Here is a 22,157-nt window from a genome sequence, read left to right on the forward strand (position 1 = left end):
AAGAGCGAAATCGGAACAGATATTTTTAAAAGGCATTAAAAGTCGGCATCGTGAACTGAAGTGCTTCAGTGCGTACCTTACAAGTGTATATTATGAATATTGTAATGAAATCTGGTAGTCTTCATAGTATACAATTGACTTCAGTTCCGTCTACAAGCCAGAAAATATAAATAATCTTAAGATAAGCGACGAAGGTTTCCTCTCATTTCCTAATTTAGTTTCTTTACGTTTTATTATTTACTAAAGTTTATAATTAGAAAACAAGTCTATATTTAGTCGAATAAGAAAGTTGCATATTAAACATCGTACTAATACCTTTTCTGCACAAGTTTGTTAATGTTTTCAATTGTAGGAGAAAGACTTTGTAAACATGTACTTAATGTTTTAACTGGCAAGTGTCTATAGAACATTTTGTACGTCTCTTCAAGACAAGTTAATAGTTCTTGAGCCTATTGCAAGTGGGTACTAAGTATAGTGCATATCTTAAGTGTAGGTAGATGCCGATGTTGCTATCGTATTGTTTGACAGCTTATCAATTTAACGGTTCCTTTGTCTTGGTCCATGACCTTAGTTCTTGCTCACTACTTGATTGTTGTTCGATAGTGTCCGTTGTTCATAAACGACACATACTAATCTCTCTTTCATCTATAGACACTTCACCATTTAAAAGTATGTGTGTTAAAATTTGCTGGCCCATAAACGTTCGGTTAATTGTGTCTAACGAGATTTCTGAATTAAAATAAAATGACAAGAACGTCGTGACCGAAAATCAGAAATGTACAATCAGATCAAACCTGCCATTTTCCTACAAGAGAGACTAGCAGTTTATGGCACGTTACGCCATTTAGCCGATCCATGTCATCCTACATGTAATTGTTACGTTACCTTGAGTTTATTGGCTGGTAAATGGGCGACGTTAACCGGCTCTCACCGTTTCCACCCACAGCCGATTTCACGAGCTCCGCAACTCCGTTGTCTTCATGTTAATTCGCAAAGACGAGTGTGTCTCCAGTTAAAGCTTGTTTATAATCGCTGATTTGTTCGAGGAAGGTTACCTTTTGTTGTCGTCATAGTGACGTTGCTTAAACGTGACATTGTCTCTTTGATGCTATGATAGTTTCTTCCTTATATCTTATGTTTACTTATTTGTTTTATGCTTATTATTAATAAGACATGTATCCTATTTGTGTATTCAATAAACCTCCAATTTGTGTTTGTGTCTCTCAGTACGCACACTTACTTATATGTAGATATAATGTTACAAAAGGGAACAACTAATAGTTGCATTTCTTTACAGTATGTAGCATTAGAGCATGCGTGGCTTAAAATTTAAACAATCTTTAAAAAAAATATTTTTGCACCTTAACAAAGCATATTTTTTGAAAAAAAAGTCGATTTTTCCAATAGGTACAAGGTCCTGAGTTGTAACTCGTTTTATACTTGTTACTTATAATATGAACGATAATTAATACGTCATGCGCTTGTCGGCAAGTGCTGCAAAAATAAACTGTTTTTTTTTTATTTAAATTGTGTACGTATTCAACATACTAATGTCTGTTAACGGATATGATTGTACGACACTGTTATACCACTGACCTTATTATACACAATTGATCAGTTGTCAAATGTTAAATTTTATATTTTAACTTGTATTTATGTTACTTGTTGAAATACTTATGATTTGTTTTAATATCTAACATTATTTTTTATATGTGCCACACAACCACATCTATTGCCAAAAAAATTGCAAAAAGGAAAAACAAATATCTGCCTCCGTGGCCGAACGGCACAATATAAACCGTTAGGCCACAGAGGTCGTCAAATTATTTATAAAGGTAACTCTTAAATATTTGCCAATTATTTCTGCTGAAGTATGGCTGAAGTGACAAACGTGTGCACCTTGTTTACTATAAAATCTTGTGTGTTTTAAGCAGATGTCAACTTCTAGTAATTTCATACGTCCCCAATTCCAATACAGGTATTGCTAAGCCGGATAAAAGCAACAACAGTAAATTAAAGCAATATTATCGGCCACACGGGCATCATTTAACATCTGACTCAGTGTCTGGTCCAGCCGTTATGTAAATTGATAGAAACAGGCTCAATTCTTGTTCGCATCGTGGCATGAATGTAGATATAATGTCACTGGTCTCGTAATATTTTATTTCAACTTGCAATAAAGTTATAAAATTCTGTAGTAATTCTGTAGTACTCTACTACTACATTATATCTGCTATTACTGGGCTTGTATGACCCATATAATGTTAAGCCATAGCGCATTTCGCCCCTCGTGTGGACATTGTCATGTGATTGGTTAGTTGAGAACTTACATTATAATTCTTTAATATCCGTAAATAAATTCGATTGAGTGTGTTTTATGTACCGAAACTAGATGGCTGTGAACTTGTCATAGTGGTTTCATAATCACGTGTTTTTGAGTATAGAGGGAAATTATTCTTAACTTTGTACCACACTGAGACATAAAGAGCAGATTTTTCGTCTATAGTAATGTGTACGTTTAATTAAACAAACTTTATATTACTTTAAACAAATGCAAAACCGAAGAAATATCAGAAAAAAATATCACAGAAAGGGAAAGCAAACACTTGTTTACAAACAATTATGTTTACAAATATTATTGTTACGACATATCGCGTTACATCGGTGCTTGTTTGTTTACAGGACAATCAGAGCAGCAATGGCACGTTCATTAATAACAACCGGTGCTCGTTATCGAAGGAACAGGAGCCGCATGAGGTATACTCTGGCGATATCGTCCAGTTTGGAATACCAGTCGTTGAGAATACCGGCAATTCAGAAAAGGTAAATTAAAAAAAAGGTTCTGTACATAAAGTAGATGATTAAACAATAATTCGCAGGTAAAGTTACCTGCCACTAAATGATGTAGGTAACGAAGCAATTCGAGGCACCATTAAAAAAATGTATATATTTTAAAGCAATTCGAGGTGCAGTTAAAATGTTATATTTTAATAGTACCTCAAATTGCTCCATTACATTACCTACCACTAGACTTGTGCCTGATCGGTCCTTAGAGCGATCCTAGTTAGTTCAATCGGTCTACTAAACTATACTCTAGCCAAATTCGATGTACAATAAATGTCAACAAACAAAAACGTATGATTTTTAGGGTTTTCATCTCAGACTCTTTCACAGTTACTATACAATTTCAATAATTTCCTACGAAATTCAACTAGATTGTGGATAATACTAAATCTTGAAGCCATGTTTGTAATGAATATTATTCAACAGAAGTTTCAAATCACCTAAAAATGACCAGTAATTAATTATTTGTAAAACTGTGTCATCCCTAGTGACTTTTTGATTTGAAGTGAGAGATTGCAAACATTCGAGTTCTAGTGGTAATTCAAGTTCAGAATCGGAAATAGATGCTGGATGATTTTAAATGTGGTAAATTAATATCAAATAAAATCTTACAATTTTGTTTCCTTTCATCTACCATTACCTACCAGCAGTAAATATTAATAGGACGCAAAGACTTATTTTTATTCCTAAATCATACGTATCAATAGGTATTTTGTAAATTTTATAATAATTGTCTAGGTAAGTATTACTTCTACATAACCCAATTACTTACTTACCTATTTAAATTCCAATTAAGGGAGCAGGCCGTGGGCAGAGCAAGTCTTAATAATGAGCATTGAAAAAAATGTTCTTTTCCTATGCCATCATTGGTTGCCTAGCAACGTTTTGTTATTAAACATTCTACATCGAATTTGGCTAGAGTATAGGTCGGTCTTCTAGTTCATTTAGTTCATCAAGTTCCTTAGTTCGTCTTGTCCTTGCTCGGACATAGAACGAACACTCCAAACTAGTAATTTTATTCACATGAACTACTACGGACGTATTATGAGATCAATAGTACACTGTACTAAATATTTAAAAAACAATTTGTATGGCATTGGTACTATTTGATTTTCGTTCATATTTTACAGGTTTAATTTTTTGCAAAACAAGAATTTTACTTAGAATGGCGTATTTAAAAATCAATATTCAGGTACAACTATTTCATATACTCGTACACGTAGGTTGATATTATACATACAGATAACTACCACACCTACAAAAAATAGGCACACTTACTTTTTTGCAAACCATATATACATAATGTAGATATGTATGTATTAGAGACTTAGAACAAGCTATCAACGTTCAATCGTGCATCCCACTCGAACTTGTACTAAAAGCAGTGAAAGATCGCTATTTGTCTAATCGCACCGATCCTTGTAAATAAAAGACAGATGAACTATCAACGCAGACAGTTCCTAGTTCGTAAAGAACTAAAAAGAACGATGAACTATTAAAACCGTGCAAGACGAACTAGTTCATGTCGGTCAGTTATTTAAGTTGTACGACAATAGCAAATCTCTTGTGATTGTGCTTATCGGGGAGAATTTGATTTCCAAGATACGGTATCTTGCTAGTTTGGAGGTTAGACCATCACTATTTTGTAATACTAAATTTATTTGATTAAGAAAGATTATTATTATTATTATTATTATTTTCAGTGTCGGGAATATATTCTTAATAGTTCTTAGCTCATGAACTATACAAGCCTACCACCGGATTGTATAAATGTCTCAAACAATTACACGAATCATATGGTCTCAAATTAGGGAAGTAGGAATTTAGTGTAGTATGGACATAAAACAATACAGACTATTTTATCGTACACAAATATAGAAAAACAAGGGAAAACAACTAGTAACGATATCTTTTCTAGGCCCACAGAACCATTACAGTACATTGAACCAATTTAGAATAATCCATTTTCTAGATTTTTCTTCTTTCTTAACATCATTTTCTTTAACTTCAACAATTTACAAATTGCAATTTAGATAATTATTCGTTCTGATTAAAAAATATTACTTATGTGTATGAAATGTGCATAGATTCTTACTGCATTTGTATGAATGAAATTCGAACGTTATTTTTTAATTTATTGGCTGCGCAAGATACATTGAGTGTAGAATACAAATACTTAGAACCATGGGGTATCAATTCATACAAATTAATTTTAGTAGATATTTATTTGTAGATGGCATTTAGATGAAGTAAAAAATACTAAGATTTTAGATTTTAGAATACTGAGATTTAATACTACAAAGTATTGAATCTCGGAAATTTGAGGTATGTCACACTAAATAAGAAGTAAGTATAAAATATAAAAAAGAAATGCGAAACTATTTAAACAATATTTTGGAATGTTCCATTAAAATTAATTTACAATTATAATAATTGGTGAAAACCGTAAACTGTCATTGAAAAGAGATAAATACTATTGAGAAACCTTCGATTTGTTAAATCGAAGGTTTCTCAATGGTATTTATCGATTCATTAGTTTGCAAATGATACCATTTCTTTAAATTTGTTCTCGAAACTAAGTAACGTTTTAGCATGGACTTTTACTTAAAATATTTAAAGTGCAGATTCAGCTTCTTTGCGATTTTATTATATGTTATTGTGTATATAATCAATGACTGAACAAGAGCAATAACCTTGACAAATACGTAATAGCTGCCATTTGTTGGCCTTTTCGAATATTATTACTACTCGAATCGAATATTATTTACTTTATCTATTGATCAGCGTCAAGAATCAAAATAAACGTCCGAATAACCGCTTATGCGGTTCGTAATTCCGCAGTTACGACTGCGACATTTTTTTGTTTGAGATTGGGTATCTGTACTAGTATGGTATTGTAATATTTGTGCTTTCAACAAAGTATATCAACCAGTAAGATCATTGAAACGTCTTGGACATTACTGCATTCTATATACTTTAAACTGTACACGTGATAAAACACTACCAAATTTATTTGAATTGTTTCATTCTTCTCTTTCTTTGTACAAAGTATATTATTTTGTATAAAGAAAGAGGTAAACATACGTAATTGATTCTGTTCTAATGATCAACTTTTTTATTATAGAAAATTCATATTTTTTTTATTTTATTTGGGTACCATTTGGCTTTATGTACTAGTATCTCTGGGCATAATTCGGATTTCCGAACGCACCGTAACGCAAATTTCCGTGGTTAGTAATTGTTAGATTTATCATCTATAATGATTTTAATTCAGTACTACTTATTGTTTTATTTTCCGTGTGAACTACAAAAGTATTTCCCTTTTAATAATAACATTTCCTCCTTAACAATATACCGAAGCAGGCTAACAAAAATGTAACCAAAATAAAGAGTACCAACTCTACATTATGTATGTATATACACTTCCAAATCAATTGAGCGAATCCGATCTGCGCTAACTGCACAGGGCAACTGATAGAAATCAGAAACACAAAAATTGCCGAGATATTACGAAAATAAATGTATCGTATATACAAAACCTAAACACGTTTTGGTATAACTAACACGCTGTGCTTAGCAGGTGTACATTTTCATGTAATAAAGTTCGATATACGTACAAAAATTACGTACGTACAAATTCTACAGACGTCACGTCTGCTCTTGTGATTTGCGTAAAATGCGATATGTAAATCAAGTAACATTAAATATAAGATTCATTGCTTGCAAATGGGCTGGAATGGAATGTTTCCACATTCGAATATTGATCAAAGGTCTTCACAATTAATTGTTCGTTTCAATTTTGCTGAAAGCATTATTCACGACAAATAGGTAATAATGAAAAATATGTATATACCTGTTTGCAAATTTAGTAAAATTAATAAAATGTTTTTGTAAGGAATATTTTATTAATTGCGTCATCACCATCTATCATTAGCGCACTGGTAAGCGATTCTCTATTATGTGGGCATTGACATTTCTGTGAAAAATTATTAATTTGTTTTGCGCTAGATATTTACTGTCAATGCCCATTTTCGACTTGTAAATGGCGACTCGTTGAAAATTTATACCCGTTTTAAATAATGGTTATCAAATTGTATTAGGTCTCATTTATAAATCTTATATAAATGAAATAACTTGCAGAAAAAAGATTAGATTTTTTTTAATACGAAAAATATGTTAAAGAAGACATTTTAAATATTTGTTTTTAAACATAGCACGACTTACATTTTAACTTTTTATTTTATTTAAGCCTCGTTTACACTTGCAATGTTGAGAGATTTATCAACGAAAATTGCAATACTTGTTACAGCGATAAGTCTTCCTTAACTTGCAGTTGACTCTTATAAAACTTAAGAAAAATTTTCTTAGCGTTGGAGAATTGGATGCTATGTTAAAAAAAAATGTATACAACGCATTTAATTTTTTCAAGTATTAAAAAAAACACAACTTCAATGCACCGTTTTTATCTCGCTCGTGTCGAGTGAATCTTTGTGTTACTTAGAAGTATACGTAGGGTGCACTATAAGTTTCCGGAACTGGCCACTTACATAAACAATATTTAAAAAGTAATTACAACATTTGAAAATGGAACTCTTTGGCCGTAGAATACAGTTTGTTTTATCTGATTGCCACTTGTCTTTATATTGTGGCGTCATTTTAGAAATTGGTTGTCTACATCCATGGATTTAACTCATGAAAATTTTCGTAGTTAGATTCGGGCATCTTTAGGCATAGGCATGAGTCAAATATAATCAGTACTACACAAACATTTGGGTGTGAAAAAGCTGTGCTCTCGGTGGATCCCACACAATTTGACTGAGGCTCAAAAACGGATCGCGTTACTTAGTGCAATGCCATTCTTACCAGATTCAACGAAGGAGCGGCAAATTTGGTGTGGAACATAGTAACAGGTGACGAAACATGATTTATAGTTACGAACCCAAAACAAATCAGCAGTAGCAGCAATCGAGCGTATAGGTCTTTCGAGCCGAAACCAACCAAAGTGGCGCGTAGTTTTTTAATAAAACTGGACACGTAGGGATGTAAGGGGGCACACACCATCACAGCTCTTATTGTCAACCTCACCTGCACGCGGTACATCCTGCAGTAACCGACGAGGCTCTGGCGACCGGTAGTAGGCGGTATAGCCCTTCCCCACATTGGCGCTGTCAAATCTGCTGGCTACCGACGGGCAGCAGCGTCGGTAGTACAAAGGCAGCGCCCTGCGATCTCCAACCCGCATGCCCAGCGTGGAGATTATGGGCAATAACCCCCTTCATGGACGGCACAACCAATCGAAGGCCCCCAGTTCCCGGTCGCCCCGCTATTCCTGGTCACGGTAGCGGCCATGGTACCGGCGGGGTAGGGGGTGCTAAGAATCCCCGGGCTACCGCAGGCTACCAAAAACAACTGACCCTGGCTACGTTTAACGGACGAACTCTTAGGCTTGACGAACACCTTGCACAGTTGGAAGTGGAACTGGAGAACATTACATGGCATGTTATGGGGCTGTGTGAAGTCCGAAGAGAGGGAGAGGACACCATAACCCTAGACTCGGGCCATCTACTGTACTTCCGCGAGGGTGATCAAACATCCCAAGGTGGTATAGGATTCCTCGTCAACAGAGTCCTCTCTAACAACGTTGAAGAGATCTCCAGTGTGTCGAACAGGGTAGCGTACCTGATCCTTCGGCTATCAAAAAGGTATAGCCTGAAGATCATTCAGGCCTACGCACCGACCTCGACACATTCGGATGACGATGTAGAAGATATGTACGAGGACATATCGAAAGCCTTACACAACACCACCAAGGCTCACTTCAACGTTGTTATGGGGGACTTTAACGCTAAAGTGGGATTCCCAAATCTTGACGAGTCTCGAGTCGGCCCGCATGGTTATGGAGTAAGGAATCACAGGGGGCAAACGCTAGTCAACTTCCTCGAGCACGAGGGGCTCTTCTTGATGAATTCGTTCTTCAAGAAGAAGCCTCAAAGGAAGTGGACTTGGCGAAGCCCCGACGCTGTGACTGAAAATGAGATCGATTTCATCCTGACGGACAAGAGACACATATTCAGAGATGTCTCAGTGATCAACAGGTTTAGCACCGGATCTGATCACCGACTTGTACGAGGCTCTCTGAATATCGATGTCAAACTTGAAAGAAGCCGCTTGATGAAGTCCACGCTCCGTCCTAATCCACTCCAGATCATGGCGGGCTCCGAGAAGTTCCATGAACTTCTCGAAGCGAGATTCGTCGAGCTGGAACCCACCGAGGACGTTGACGAGGCCCTACAAAGCGTGGTTGGGACGCTGAGAAGCGAGGGCATCAAATTCTGTCAATTGCAGCGTACGGGAAAGAAGTCTAAACTCTCGGATGAGACTCTGCGACTTATGACGAAAAGACGCGATGACATCCAGGCCACTTCGTCAGAGAGGTCATACCTAAACAAGCAGATTGCGAAGATGGTACGGCGTGACCTTCGGAGCTCCAATACACGCCTCATTGAGGAGGCGATAGAGCGAAACCGAGGGTCCAAAGTATTCACTCAGCAGCTTGGAAGGAGCCACCTGACGAAGCTTACAACGCACGATGGCCTAACCGTTACGTCAAAGTCGCGGATACTCGCCGAGATAGAGGACTTCTATGGCCGTTTGTACGCTGTAAATGCTCCTCGGGTCCAGCGTGACAATCACGATTTGAGAGCCACCTTGACGCGCCACTATACCGACGACCTGCCAGAAATCAGTCAAGACGAGATCGTGTTGGCTCTAAAACAGCTTAAAAATGGAAAAGCCCCCGGTGAAGACGGAGTTACTTCGGAGCTTTTGAAGTCTGGAGGAGTTCCTATTATCCAGGAACTTCGGAAGCTCTTTAACTTGGTCATTCACTGCGGGAGAACTCCACGGGCGTGGAACAGGAGTATTGTAGTTCTCTTCTTTAAAAAGGGAGATAAAACTCTACTGAAAAACTACCGACCCATCTCACTCCTGAGTCACGTCTACAAGCTGTTTTCTAGAGTCATCACGAATCGCCTCGCAAGAAGACTCGACGAGATTCAGCCACCGGAACAGGCCGGGTTTCGGGGAGGATATGGCACCATAGACCACATACACACAGTGAGGCAGATTATACAGAAGTCCGAAGAGTATAATCGGCCCCTGTGTTTAGCTTTCGTGGACTATGAGAAGGCCTTTGACTCTGTCGAAACCTGGGCTGTCCTGGAATCCTTGCAGCGGTGCCAAGTGGACTATCGTTATATACAAGTGTTGAGATGTCTTTACGATGCTGCTACCATGAGTGTCCAAGTACAGGACCAGCAGTCTGAACCTATCCAATTACGCAGAGGGGTGAGACAGGGGGATGTCATATCCCCGAAACTGTTCACCGCTGCATTGGAGGATATGTTTAAGACGCTGGACTGGAAAAGGATGGGCATTAACATAAACGGCGAGTACATCTCACACTTGCGATTTGCAGATGACATAGTCCTAATGGCAGAATCGCTGGAGGAACTGGATCAGATGCTGAACAGCCTAGCATCCGCCTCGCGGCGGATTGGTCTCGGCATGAACTTTGATAAAACCAAAGTCATGATCAATGACCACATTGATCCGAGACCCATCAGCGTCAATGGCCACCTTCTTGAAGTTGTTTCCGAATACACTTACCTCGGGCAGATTCTGCAGTTAGGTAGAAATGACTTCGAGAAGGAGGCCAGGAGGAGGATTCAGCTTGGCTGGGCAGCGTTTGGGAAGCTACGTCGAGTCTTTTCGTCGCCCATCCCGCAGAGCTTGAAAACAAAGGTTTTCAACCAGTGCGTCCTACCAGTTCTAACGTACGGAGCTGAGTCGTGGAGACTCACGATACGGCTAGTCCACCAGTTTAAAGTCGCTCAGCGAGCTATGGAACGAGCTATGCTCGGAGTTTCTCTGAAAGATAAACTCCGTAATGAGGTTATCAGACAGAGAACCAAAGTGATCGACATAGCTCTTCGGATAAGCAAGCTAAAGTGGCAGTGGGCTGGACATATCTGCCGAAGAACCGACAACCGCTGGGGTAAACGAGTTCTTGAGTGGAGACCACGACTTGGCAAACGTAGTGTGGGACGCCCTCCAGCCAGATGGAGTGACGATCTGCGGAAGATTGCTGGCAGGAAATGGATGCGTCAAGCCGAGAACAGGGCGAAATGGCGTGCATTAGGGGAGGCCTATGTCCAGCAGTGGACTGCAATAGGCTGATGATGATGATGATGATGGACACGTGGCTACTTTTGCTTTGGAGAATCGTTGTACCGTGAATAGTGATTGGTACACGACCATTTGTTTGCCGGAAGTTATTGACAAACTCCGTAAAAGTAACCGTAATCGCCGTATCATCTTGCACCACGATAATGCCAGTTCTCACACGGCCAGACAGACAAATGAATTTTCGAAGGTGAACAATGTTGACCTTATGAGCCATTCCGCGTACAGTCCCGATCTGGCATTTTGTGACTTTTATTTATTTTCAAAAATTAAGAACCAGTTACGCGGTCAACGATATTCACCACCTGAAGAGGCTGTCGAAGAGTATCAAAATATGTTTCAGAGATAGTCACGGAGGAGTGGCATAAATGTTTTCATAATAGGTTGATTCGTATGAAAAAGTGCATTAACGCTAACGGAGAATATTTTGAGAAACTATAAATTCGTTTCTGACCATGTATAGTATTTTTTTCTTATTCATTCCGGAAACTTATAGTGCGCCTCACGTACGCTACAGTATCTATCACATAATAATATTTAACTATGTACTACAAACTAATATTAATGTTAATTTAATAATATAACTTCAACCACACGCAAAATAGGCGCTTTGTCGTCGAGTTGCGGATACCAGCCCGTTGCACCAAGTACCAAGTACCAAGTAATATAACTTCAAAATAAAATTATTTATGTTAAATTTCCCTAATAAAAATAGTATAAATCCAGTGTAATTAGAAAGTTTGGAAATATAAATTAAACTTTGTTATTGAAGGTCGACAACTTTTTTAGCTTGCTGATCCAGGAGTGTATGGAACTTGGGTATAGTTCTTTAGTCCGCTACGGCTTGTTACTTATACTTATATTTACCATGGAATCAGTTTGTCATGTATGAGTTTCGATTCTCTTTAATTAATGTCTTTCTTAAGCCGGGTACTCACTAGCGAGTTGTAATCGTAACCGTTGCATGTTGTGTTACCAAAAATCATAGTGTATTTGTACGTGGTTCGCGAGTGAAACGCGTGCGATTCGCAATGAGCTGACGATAACCACTTGGTTACCTGTAGATTCTTTCACGTTACAACTACAAGTTGGTAATTAGTACCCGGCTTTACGTATTTATTTGGCATTTCGACTATGATTCAAACATTTTGACAGCATAATTTGTCTGTTTTCCAGAACACATTTCCGCCAGTGGTGGCGTTACTCAAGTTGTACCACCCGGACGGAAAGGAGGCGAAGCTGTCCTTTAACCCCACAATGACCACGCCGTTGCATCTCAAGGAACTCTACCAGCTTAACAACTATGTTCAGGTCAGTTGAAAAGGACAATGTTGTCTAATAATCTCGTAGTTTGGTTGATCGCTTTTGTTATATATGGATTCTCGCCATACTTCTGAATTCAAACCCCCTAAGACCCAGCAAACTTCAGTGGGAAAAACGCTAAACGCCCAATGTACATTAAAACGTACTAGATTTGTATAACTGAAAGAGAAGCCAAGAGGCTTATAGGTGACTCGGATGTAGTAGACGCGACACTGCAGAGCCTTGAACGCTGCCGTAAACTTGCCTGCTTATCGGTATTCTGCAGAATATATCACGAAGAGTGTGCGATGAAATGGCACGATTTAATTCCGTCATCATCGTCTTCTTCGGGGGACAAGACGTATACTGGGGTTCCACCCCTATGTGGTGGATGTACCAAGGATTCGCTCGAAGCGTTTCGCTTCCACATTTGTATGGCGAATGGATGTAGTGTGTAATTCCCTGCCTGTAGACTTATTCCCTGAACGCTATAACTTGTGCCTTTTCAAGGCGAGAGTGCATAGGTATTATTTACATTTTGATATACACGGGGTTTAAGGAGTTTAAAGTTCAATTATCTTCTACCATATACGAACATTGATGTCATAATTCAGTATTAGCGCTATGTATACTGCTCTCGGAACAAAGAAAGGCACAAGCAGCACATACAAAACTCGGATATAATGAGTTTTTAAAAAATTCCAGAAGTTTTCTGATAAAAAGAACATTTAAAATATACTTTTCTTTAAGAAGTTTATTTCTGCTAATACGACACTTTTTATACAGAAATTTTCATTGTATTGTATTTAATTAGAGTTTAAAAAAATTCGTAATTTGCTCTTTTAACGTAGTAGAAAATAAATCGTATATGTGACTGCAAATACTTGACTTCAATGATCTTTACATCGACGATATTCATTGCTTGACTTATAATAAAGTTATATAACAAGTATTGTACACAATAATTTATGGTAACTGAACTGCTTATAATTATAAGGGCACAATTCCGTACACTACTAAGAAAAATCCTTGTTTGAAAGCTCTAAACTAGTACATCTATTCAAATGAACTATTAGATCAATACACACTTACTAAATATTTAAAATACAATTATGTATGGAACTACTATTATTAATTTAATGATTAACCTGACAAATACAACTGCGTCATTGAGTGTTACGTATTAGGCATTCGCGACTTAAACGGGCTCCTAACGTTAAGTCATGCATATCATTCGAATTTGTGTAAAAGTAGAAAAAAATCATTAATTGTCCTGTTCGCACCGTTCCTATGGAACTAAAATACAGGTGAACTATTAAAATCGCCTTACGTCTATGGCTCTGCAACGCAGACAGTTCCTAGTTCCTACCGAAAAGGCCCGTGAACTATAATCGTGCGAGAGGAACTAATTCGTTTCGGTCAGTGACGGGAATTCATTCTTAACAGTTCATGGTTCATGAACTACTCAAACTTAATTGGAAGTATAATAAGAAGTACAGAAGTCATACCGTGGTAAGATAATCATCGTTCAGAGTGCTATTTTTTAGCACCAACCAACCTCAAAAGTCTTTCATCCCCGAGTTTGCCACTTTGTTAGCAGCCTTAGCGGTGGAATATTTTCTTGAAATTAAAATGGAACCACTACAGAGGTACCCTCGTTTCAACAAAAAGAATCACCGAAATCGGTTCACAAATACTGCCGGAGTTATCGCGTAAAATACATACAAAAACCTCCTGAGATGAAGATGATGAAGTCGGTTAAAAACAGTAACTGCTCATAATCGCTTAGTGAACCATAAAAGTCTTAAACGTTTTGTTTCAGAGATGATATTTTTTGTGATAATGTGTAATGTTTTTTACTTCAGGTTGTACGATAGACAAATTTAGTCACACACTCCTTTGAAATATTTACAGGAAGCAATCCAAAGAGAAGCAGCGCTAGAAGCCAGACTACGTACTTTACGTGAATGTGTTGAACGCACACGATCTGAAGCGCGTGCGAGCTGGGAATTGTTCGTCGGAGAGCAGCGACTGCTCATGCGAGTGCACACGCTTGAGACTATGCTCTCGATGGGTAAACAGCCAGACGCACAACACCTCGCGCAACTACTTAACGACAAGAGGAACTATCAGGTATGTTTTGATATGTTGACAGTTATTTATTTAATAGTTTTTATAAGTGAAACTTATGCGAGCCACGATGTGCTAATGCTATTTAGTTATTTATTAGTCTCAATCCTTCATATTAAGCGCTCCAAAATTTAGAGAAAGCCATTAAAATATTTCTATATTTGCTAAAATATTTCTATATTTGTTTAATAACAAGAGGTCCGTTCAGAGTTTGGAATAATCAAGAATCAGAATTTGGTATAATTCTATACTTATTACAAATTTCGATGTAATAAATCTTTTTTAGGCTTAAAAGTGGCAATTCCACACAAAACCCACCTTGCGATTCTGTTGATTCTCACTACTAAGGATGCACATTTGATTTGATTTTTATGAAGATCGATGCAAGTGCATACGATCTAACGATTTTTTGTATCGATTTATTTCAATGAGATTTTAAAGCGAATCTATTTAATAGAAACGCAAATAGAATCGTCTAGATCAGAAACTGAATGATATAATATCATGCAATTAGAAGAAAACTCAGTTTACAACAATTATTTAGTTGTACAACAACACATGAAATTGTTTATTACATTTTGTAATAATATCATGCAATTTGAAGAAAACAGTTTACAACAATTATTTAGTTGTATATAGTTTTTGCCCTCGATTTTGGGCGTTTAACCCGATTAAAACCCGGCGTTAACTAACCGGTAAGCATCTCTGGGTCCGTCTATATTATTTAGTCAGAAATGAATAAATAGTGTGCCAAGATCCCTGAAATATTTCCTTATGCTTTATTATATCTATAAAAATCAAAGTGTGAAGAGTAGAACACAACGATGGTTAACGATACTGATATCGAATGCTAAATAATGCAAGAAAGATTAAAACGTGATGGCAATTTCGTGTGTTGTCGGTACTTTTACGACTTCAACCGTAGGACAGGCCCTCGTAAAATTATAACGTACACATAATCACGAACGTACCTGTTTTAAAATCATCTGATAGTATCATTGGCAATATTTTAACAGTGGAAATTAATATTTTGAAACAATTTTCACTACTTTGCTGATGGTTAACTAAAAATGATTGTAACTGTACGATTAATAAATCGTAAATATGTAGGACTAATAAGTCCTACGTATTTTAGAATCAACGTTAATATTCTTTAGATGTTGTTATTATTATTAACCTACACACTCACAACCCCGCACTAGGGAAACCCTGTATCGCGGGTGTCATGGACACACACATATGTAGACATCCACAAATTACACCCAAATTCACGAGAGAAATAAATGTAGGCCATATAAATATTTCTCCCGACTCGGGGTTTGAACCCGGGACCTCTGCGTGGCAGTCCAGCATGATAACCGTTCGGCCACGGAGGCAGTTAATTGTTCTATGTTAAATTTGTTTTATTTTTAATAAACATGACGTAGCTATACTGAGTTTGCGTGTTGGCAGGAAGTGGCGCAGGAGAGCTTGCGGGCGGCGCACGAACAGCGGCTGGCGCTGGAAGAAACGCTAGAGCGGCGCAACCGCGAAGCCTCCGCGTTGCACCAGCAGAACTGCGCGTTACGCCTCGCCGCTAACAACGCGCTCGCCGAGCTACAGGTAAAGACACCATTAAAATATGAATTGGGTATGTATTTTTAAGTAGTAGATCCAATTTTGAAAAGAATGTTTCACAAATTGTTTGAATTGGGTATCTGTTAAACCTTCTTGGTTTTTACTTTTTTAATAATAAACAGGCCTGTTTTGTAAGCATTTATTTTGTGTGATATGTTTGACGTTTTATATTTTCAAGTGTTTTCAATAAATAAATAAATTTGTTCTTTTATTAACCGACTTAAAAAAATATTAATATAATAAAATATTCCACCTCTAAGGGTGGCAAACTAAGGGATGAATGACTTTTGAGGTCGGTTTTTTTAGTACACTGTCCTGAGATTATTTATTCGTCCACTTCATGTTGTAAATTATTCGTGTATTTGACTGTATCGAATCCGGGATTTTATCTAATGCTCACAGTGATAACAACTGGTCCACCAGTCCAGTCGCCTTGATATCCTTACTAAATAGTCACATTTTGTTAAATTGTGATTGCAGAAGCTGGCAGCGCGGTGCGAGCGCAAGATGTGCGCGGCGCGGCTGGCCATCGCTGCCGCCGAGGAACGCGAGCTCACTGTGCGCAATCAACTACCGCTTGCTGTTTGTACCTTTGTTATTATTATCACTATATTACCTATCTATACAGGGTGTAAGTTTGAGGCGGGGCAGCAAGGCCAGCTACCTTAATCGTTGTAGTTACAGGAAAATGGTTCTAGAAGACTATCCATGAATTTTGAAGATATTATTATTTTGATTGGCATTCACAGATTTTGAAAAAATGGTACAATCAGTAAGATAAAAGGCAATTTTTACAAAACTTTTTTTATGCGATTCAATCCGGTCTCTGGTAAGCATCAATAGACTCTATGGGACCAACTGAGAGTAAGAGTAAGAATATAGAGTAGAGTAGTGATTTAGAGTAAGAGTACTCTAAATGTCGGAAATAGCAAAAAACTTTTTACCATACATTTTGTAGGGACCTATTTAGTAACCAGTTATTCTAGGTAGTTAAGGTAACTAACAATAAGGAAACTAACAAATTGACAACGTATTATGTATTTCAAAATAAAAACAATAACGAAAAGCAAAATAACATAAATAGTCTATGATAGTAAGTGCTCGAATTGATTGACGGGTGCATCGATTCGCTCTCTTCCGCAAAGTAGCGGCTGAAATTCTATTCAGATGGATTCTATTGAAAATTGCTGCAAGTGCGTCTTTCAATTCTTGAACACAGTTGTATTTTTTTTATATATTTAATTTTTTACATAGCCCCAAAGAAAAAATCAAGGGGCGTCAGATCAGGACTACGCGGTGGCCATTTGATAGGACCATGTGTTCCAATTAATTTGTTTCTTCGCTTGAGAACATATTGATTAAAAATCGTCTTAAAAGTGACAATTCTCCATTAACAAAACAAAACTGTTCCAATTTAAAAAAATAGTGATATGATTGAGATTTCGTTTTACTTAAGTCTTATTTGTAGAGTAGTGGCCAGCTTCGTTTCTAACAAAAACTTTTCTTTAAATGAAATTTCTTTAAATGAAAAGTTTTTGTGTGGTAAAAGATTTTTTGCGATTTCTGCCATTTCGAGTACTCTTACCGCAGTTGGTCCCATAGAGAGTTCGTAAAAATAATTTATTAATGATTTATTTACCAGTACTCTGTACAAAATGGTGAGGCGAAGATGTTAATCCTGAGTACGGACAGCAACAAGCTGACAGAGGCAAAGCGAGGTGGTACGTTAGAAGATGCAGTGCGAGCGTTGCCTGATTACATCAAATTGCTGCTGCCGCAACACCTACTAAACAAGGTACGTCAACTGGTGCTGACTTATAAATTGTTTATTCTTTGACTTTTGACGGTGTATTTCGACTTTCTGAATCATCGGGGCCTTGATTGTCTATTGTGTAAGAAAGGGTTATCCGATAAAACGTAACTTCAAATATTATCCTTATACATAAAGCATTAAGGTTTTCTTTAAATTGCTATAATAAATAATAGCTATCCGATGAGAGATAACTACAGTATCGTGAGAATGGTAGTGTCAAATAATACATTGAGATGAAATGGGTTAACAATTGTCAACTTCTGTAAACCTCAAATAACCCCGAAGCTTGGATAAAATAATACTATACAGACTATAACCATGAGCACTTAAGTATCATGTACAATACCTTGAAGTAAAATTAGCTATCTTAAACATTTAAGGTAGTTCCCCTTCATGTTCCATTGATTTTTTGCACCCTGTATACCTTATAAAATTAAATCTGGGACAGAAATCAGACACAATTGGTATTCTGTTTTGTTGTTTCAATATTGTTGTTTACTCTTAAACAAATAAATGTAAATTATTTACCAACTTATTTTTTAGGTAATCGATTAATACGTGGTTAAATTTAATATTTTAAAGAAAACGTGATTGTCCCCTTTTTTTTTAAAAAAAAATAGCAATGGAAATGGTATCTACGACCCATATTACCCGACAATCGCTGCAATATTTTATGGATGGGGCATTGAAACTCGCGTTTATTTATGGGTTAAACCATTTTCAACTATTTATTTGTCAAACGAACAATCTGCAATGCTATAATACTGTCTTTTGCCTCACGCAGCCTGCATAGATCGAAGCCGTAGATGGTTGTTAATGTTTTATACGAACAAGGACTATAGTAGTGTCTGTCGTTAAATAAGTGTTGGTTTCACAGTTATAATTATAATTGAGGCTATCAGCGCAAAACTGGTGTGTTCTATGTACTGTGTCGCTGCTTTCAGGTTGGAATAAAAGTATTATCGGCCGAGGGCAAATCTGCGAAGGAATTCGATTTGATATTAAAAAACAATAAAATCTACAATTCCGAAAGTAAAGGTAAGACTTCTAATACAGTTTGCAGTTTTCCTATTCAACTAAAATCTCCATTATATTACCAATAGATATAATTGATAATCTTGACGTAGATAAATAAATAACATAACATAGAATATAATTTTTTTATCCAACTCCGTAAGTAAGGTTATCCGTCAAATTGTAAGTTACGCCCGTTTGTGCAGCGATATGAAATATCCAGTGCCGGGCAACAACGGAAATAACTTTTTTTTTCACAAATATATACTTCTAAAACTAGAGTAACTGATGTGTAATAGCCAGTGTTGGGCGTTAATCAATTAAATTTCAATCAATAATTCAATCAGATTAAAAAATCAATTCAATTGAAATCAATTGTTTAATTGCAATTGATTTTAATTGCAATTAAATTTGCAATTAAAATCAATTCTGGCCGGTTGGGGGGCCTGTCGGGGGGCCTGTCGGGGGGTCCGTCGGGGGGCCGGTTGGGGGGCCGGTCGGGGCGCCGGTCGGGGCGCCGGTCGAGGGGCCAGTTGTTGGCCCGGTTGGGGGGCCGGTTTGGGGCACGGCTGGGGGACCGGTTGGGCGCCCAATTGGGGGCCAGGTTGGGGCCCGCTTGCCCCTTAACGCCCCTAACCGGGCAACCCAACTAGGGACCCCAACTAGGGCCCCAACCGGGGACCCCAACTGGGGCCCCAACCGAGGCCCAACCGGCCCCCCAACCGGGCCCCAAACCGGCCCCCCAACCGGGTCCCTCGACGGGGCCCCAACCGGGCCCCCAACCGGGCCCCCAACCGGGCCCCCCGACCGGCCCCCCAACCGTCCCCCCAACAGGGCCCCCAACCGGGCCCCCATAACCAACGCCCTAACTCACCCCAATATGCCCTATAAATTTATCATAATTGTCAGTTTTAATTGTTAATTGTTAATCAAAGACATTGAAAAGATTGAAAATTGATTAATTGTTAATTGTAGATATTTGCGATTAACGATTGATCAATTGTTAGTTGCGAGAACCGCAATTAACAATTGATTAATTGTTAATTGCGGTTCTCGCGACTAATAATTGATCAATCGTTAATTGCTGTTTCGCAATTGACAATTAATTAATTGTCAATCTTTAATTGCCAGAACAATTAAATTTTGCCCAACACTGGTAATAGCGAATCTAAATTCGTTGAAAATAGAAATCTATAGTTATGCCGAAATCAGGACTTGAAAGATCCATCAATACTTTTTTTTTTGTACATCTTTAGTTAGTTATAGACAAAAAGTGGGCGATATTATTTTTCACAGATTACCCTAAACATGAAACATACTTCTTTGGCATTACTTGCGCTCGAAGTACCATTCTCCCTATCTAGTATTTACCTTTCTAATATTTATATGTATTTTTTTGTTAAGTTACCATTGCAGTGTACATATTCTATTCCATTCTAAATTTATATTTGTGTTAAATTTATGGAGCAGCTTGGTCTTTTTGTAGTTTATCGTTTTATATTATGTAAATCTTGTATGTGACCGTTTGTTTTCCTGAATAAAATAAAATAAAAAATAAAATAAAATAAAAATACTGACGTCACACATGTTAGTCTTACTACATACTACATAAGAACGTTTTGCTAAAAAATTCAGAATTTGCCCACCACTAAGATTTATTTATTGTATTACTTAGGCGTTATCGAAAACTTCACATCCATATTCAATGTGTTCTTGATAATAAAATAATATTTCTAGATCCTATTGGTGTTTATTAACACAATATTGCAGAAACTTCGAACTAAGTAATTCTATTTAAATTATATTTTAAATTTTTACGTTCCTATGTGCACAGAAAACAAGCAAGAAGACGAGGGCGTAGGTGGCAGTGGCGAGGAGAAACCGTGTGAGCCCGACATATGCACTGACGATGAAAAGCAGTCCAGGCTTAAACTCGGTACGTGTATTTACGGTCCTGACACGGACTCAAATATAGACAACCTTTATGTACATGATTGATGCTGAGTTCGACGCTAGAATTTGTGGATTATGGTTAAGCCTTTGCGAGAGCCCTGTGTTTAATAGGAGTAGGCTGGTGCGTTAGTGTTGTTATTGGTACGAACCCTATTTATTATGAAATTTGATTTGTTTTACAGATTCTGGAAACGAAGAGTCGTCGTCACCACTGGATGGCGAGCTTCGGCCGGACAACAACGCCAACTCTACTTACCAAGACATCGACTCCAGGGAAGATTCACCGGTTAGTTATAAATTGAAATCCATTTTTAGTTATTAATCTTCGTTTTTACTCATTTTAATACACACTTCGTGTAGTTCACGTCCGTTGCCTGATTTACGCCCTCAAACCTTTGCAATGAAGTTAAGATGCACTTTTCATTTAAGTTCTTTTGTTGAAATCATAAAGTTTTAAGGCCATAAATCGAACATATCGACGCAGAATGTCAAAACGTACTTGATTTTTGATTAAGATCCTGGCAACATACCAAGCCAAAACGGAGAAAATAAAAGTCCTTCAGGGTACCAACCCTACATAAGTAACTTTTTAATAGATAAAAAGAACCTTGCTGCTTTTTATAACTTCATATAATGTCTTTTTAAAATATGCTAAACGGATCCATGTCATATATACTGAAGTACTGTAGATCTTTGGCGTTTTCATTACGAAAACTAGAACATGGTTCTCGTTAACTAAATAAAAAACATAATCTTTTCTATTTATTGCTATATAATATAATAGTTTCCCTATATCGTTGTCACTGCTACAGTACATCGTTTGTCTCAAATAGAGATGCGCCGAGTACAAGTTTTACCGAGTAACCGAGTACCGAATATTACTCGGTTTAACATTTGCCGAGCCGAGTACTCGGCCGAGTTACTCGGTTCATTACAACGGAACGCGATGATCCTAAAAGCCCCCGTTGCTCTAGAATTAGGCCGATATGTCAATGAAAGTTTATTGTCGCGAGAGCAAAGTCCTTTCCAACGGTGGGCAGAGCATAAAACAAAATATCCAAAACTGGCACAGTTAGCACGAGTGTTTTTATGTGCACAAGCACTGTGTATAGCGAGCGGTTATTTGCCGAAGCGGGTAATGTGTATAAAGAAAAAAGGAACAGACTATTATTACCTGAACGCGCAGAAAGCCGTGTAAATATTCCTACATCATAACTTGCCTTTGTTAAATTTTAAATAT

At 37.5% G+C, this 22,157-nt stretch overlaps 1 protein-coding gene across 1 annotated transcript in view; it reads left to right on the plus strand.

Annotated features, from left to right (window-relative positions):
* The window catches only part of LOC113235577 (sarcolemmal membrane-associated protein), a 33,705-nt gene that overhangs the window by 8,741 nt on the left and 2,807 nt on the right, over positions 1 to 22,157 (plus strand). The window contains exons 3-11 of the mRNA XM_026471320.1: positions 2,683 to 2,823; positions 12,265 to 12,399; positions 14,305 to 14,523; positions 15,973 to 16,122; positions 16,618 to 16,719; positions 17,780 to 17,932; positions 18,895 to 18,988; positions 20,799 to 20,900; positions 21,100 to 21,203. Coding sequence (XP_026327105.1) covers positions 2,683 to 2,823; positions 12,265 to 12,399; positions 14,305 to 14,523; positions 15,973 to 16,122; positions 16,618 to 16,719; positions 17,780 to 17,932; positions 18,895 to 18,988; positions 20,799 to 20,900; positions 21,100 to 21,203 — 1,200 coding nt within the window. The remainder of the gene's footprint in view (positions 1 to 2,682; positions 2,824 to 12,264; positions 12,400 to 14,304; positions 14,524 to 15,972; positions 16,123 to 16,617; positions 16,720 to 17,779; positions 17,933 to 18,894; positions 18,989 to 20,798; positions 20,901 to 21,099; positions 21,204 to 22,157) is intronic.

Source organism: Hyposmocoma kahamanoa, unplaced genomic scaffold (genome assembly GCF_003589595.1).
Source record: "Hyposmocoma kahamanoa isolate Upper Pololo Valley unplaced genomic scaffold, ASM358959v1 88, whole genome shotgun sequence".
Lineage (NCBI taxonomy): Eukaryota > Metazoa > Arthropoda > Insecta > Lepidoptera > Cosmopterigidae > Hyposmocoma > Hyposmocoma kahamanoa.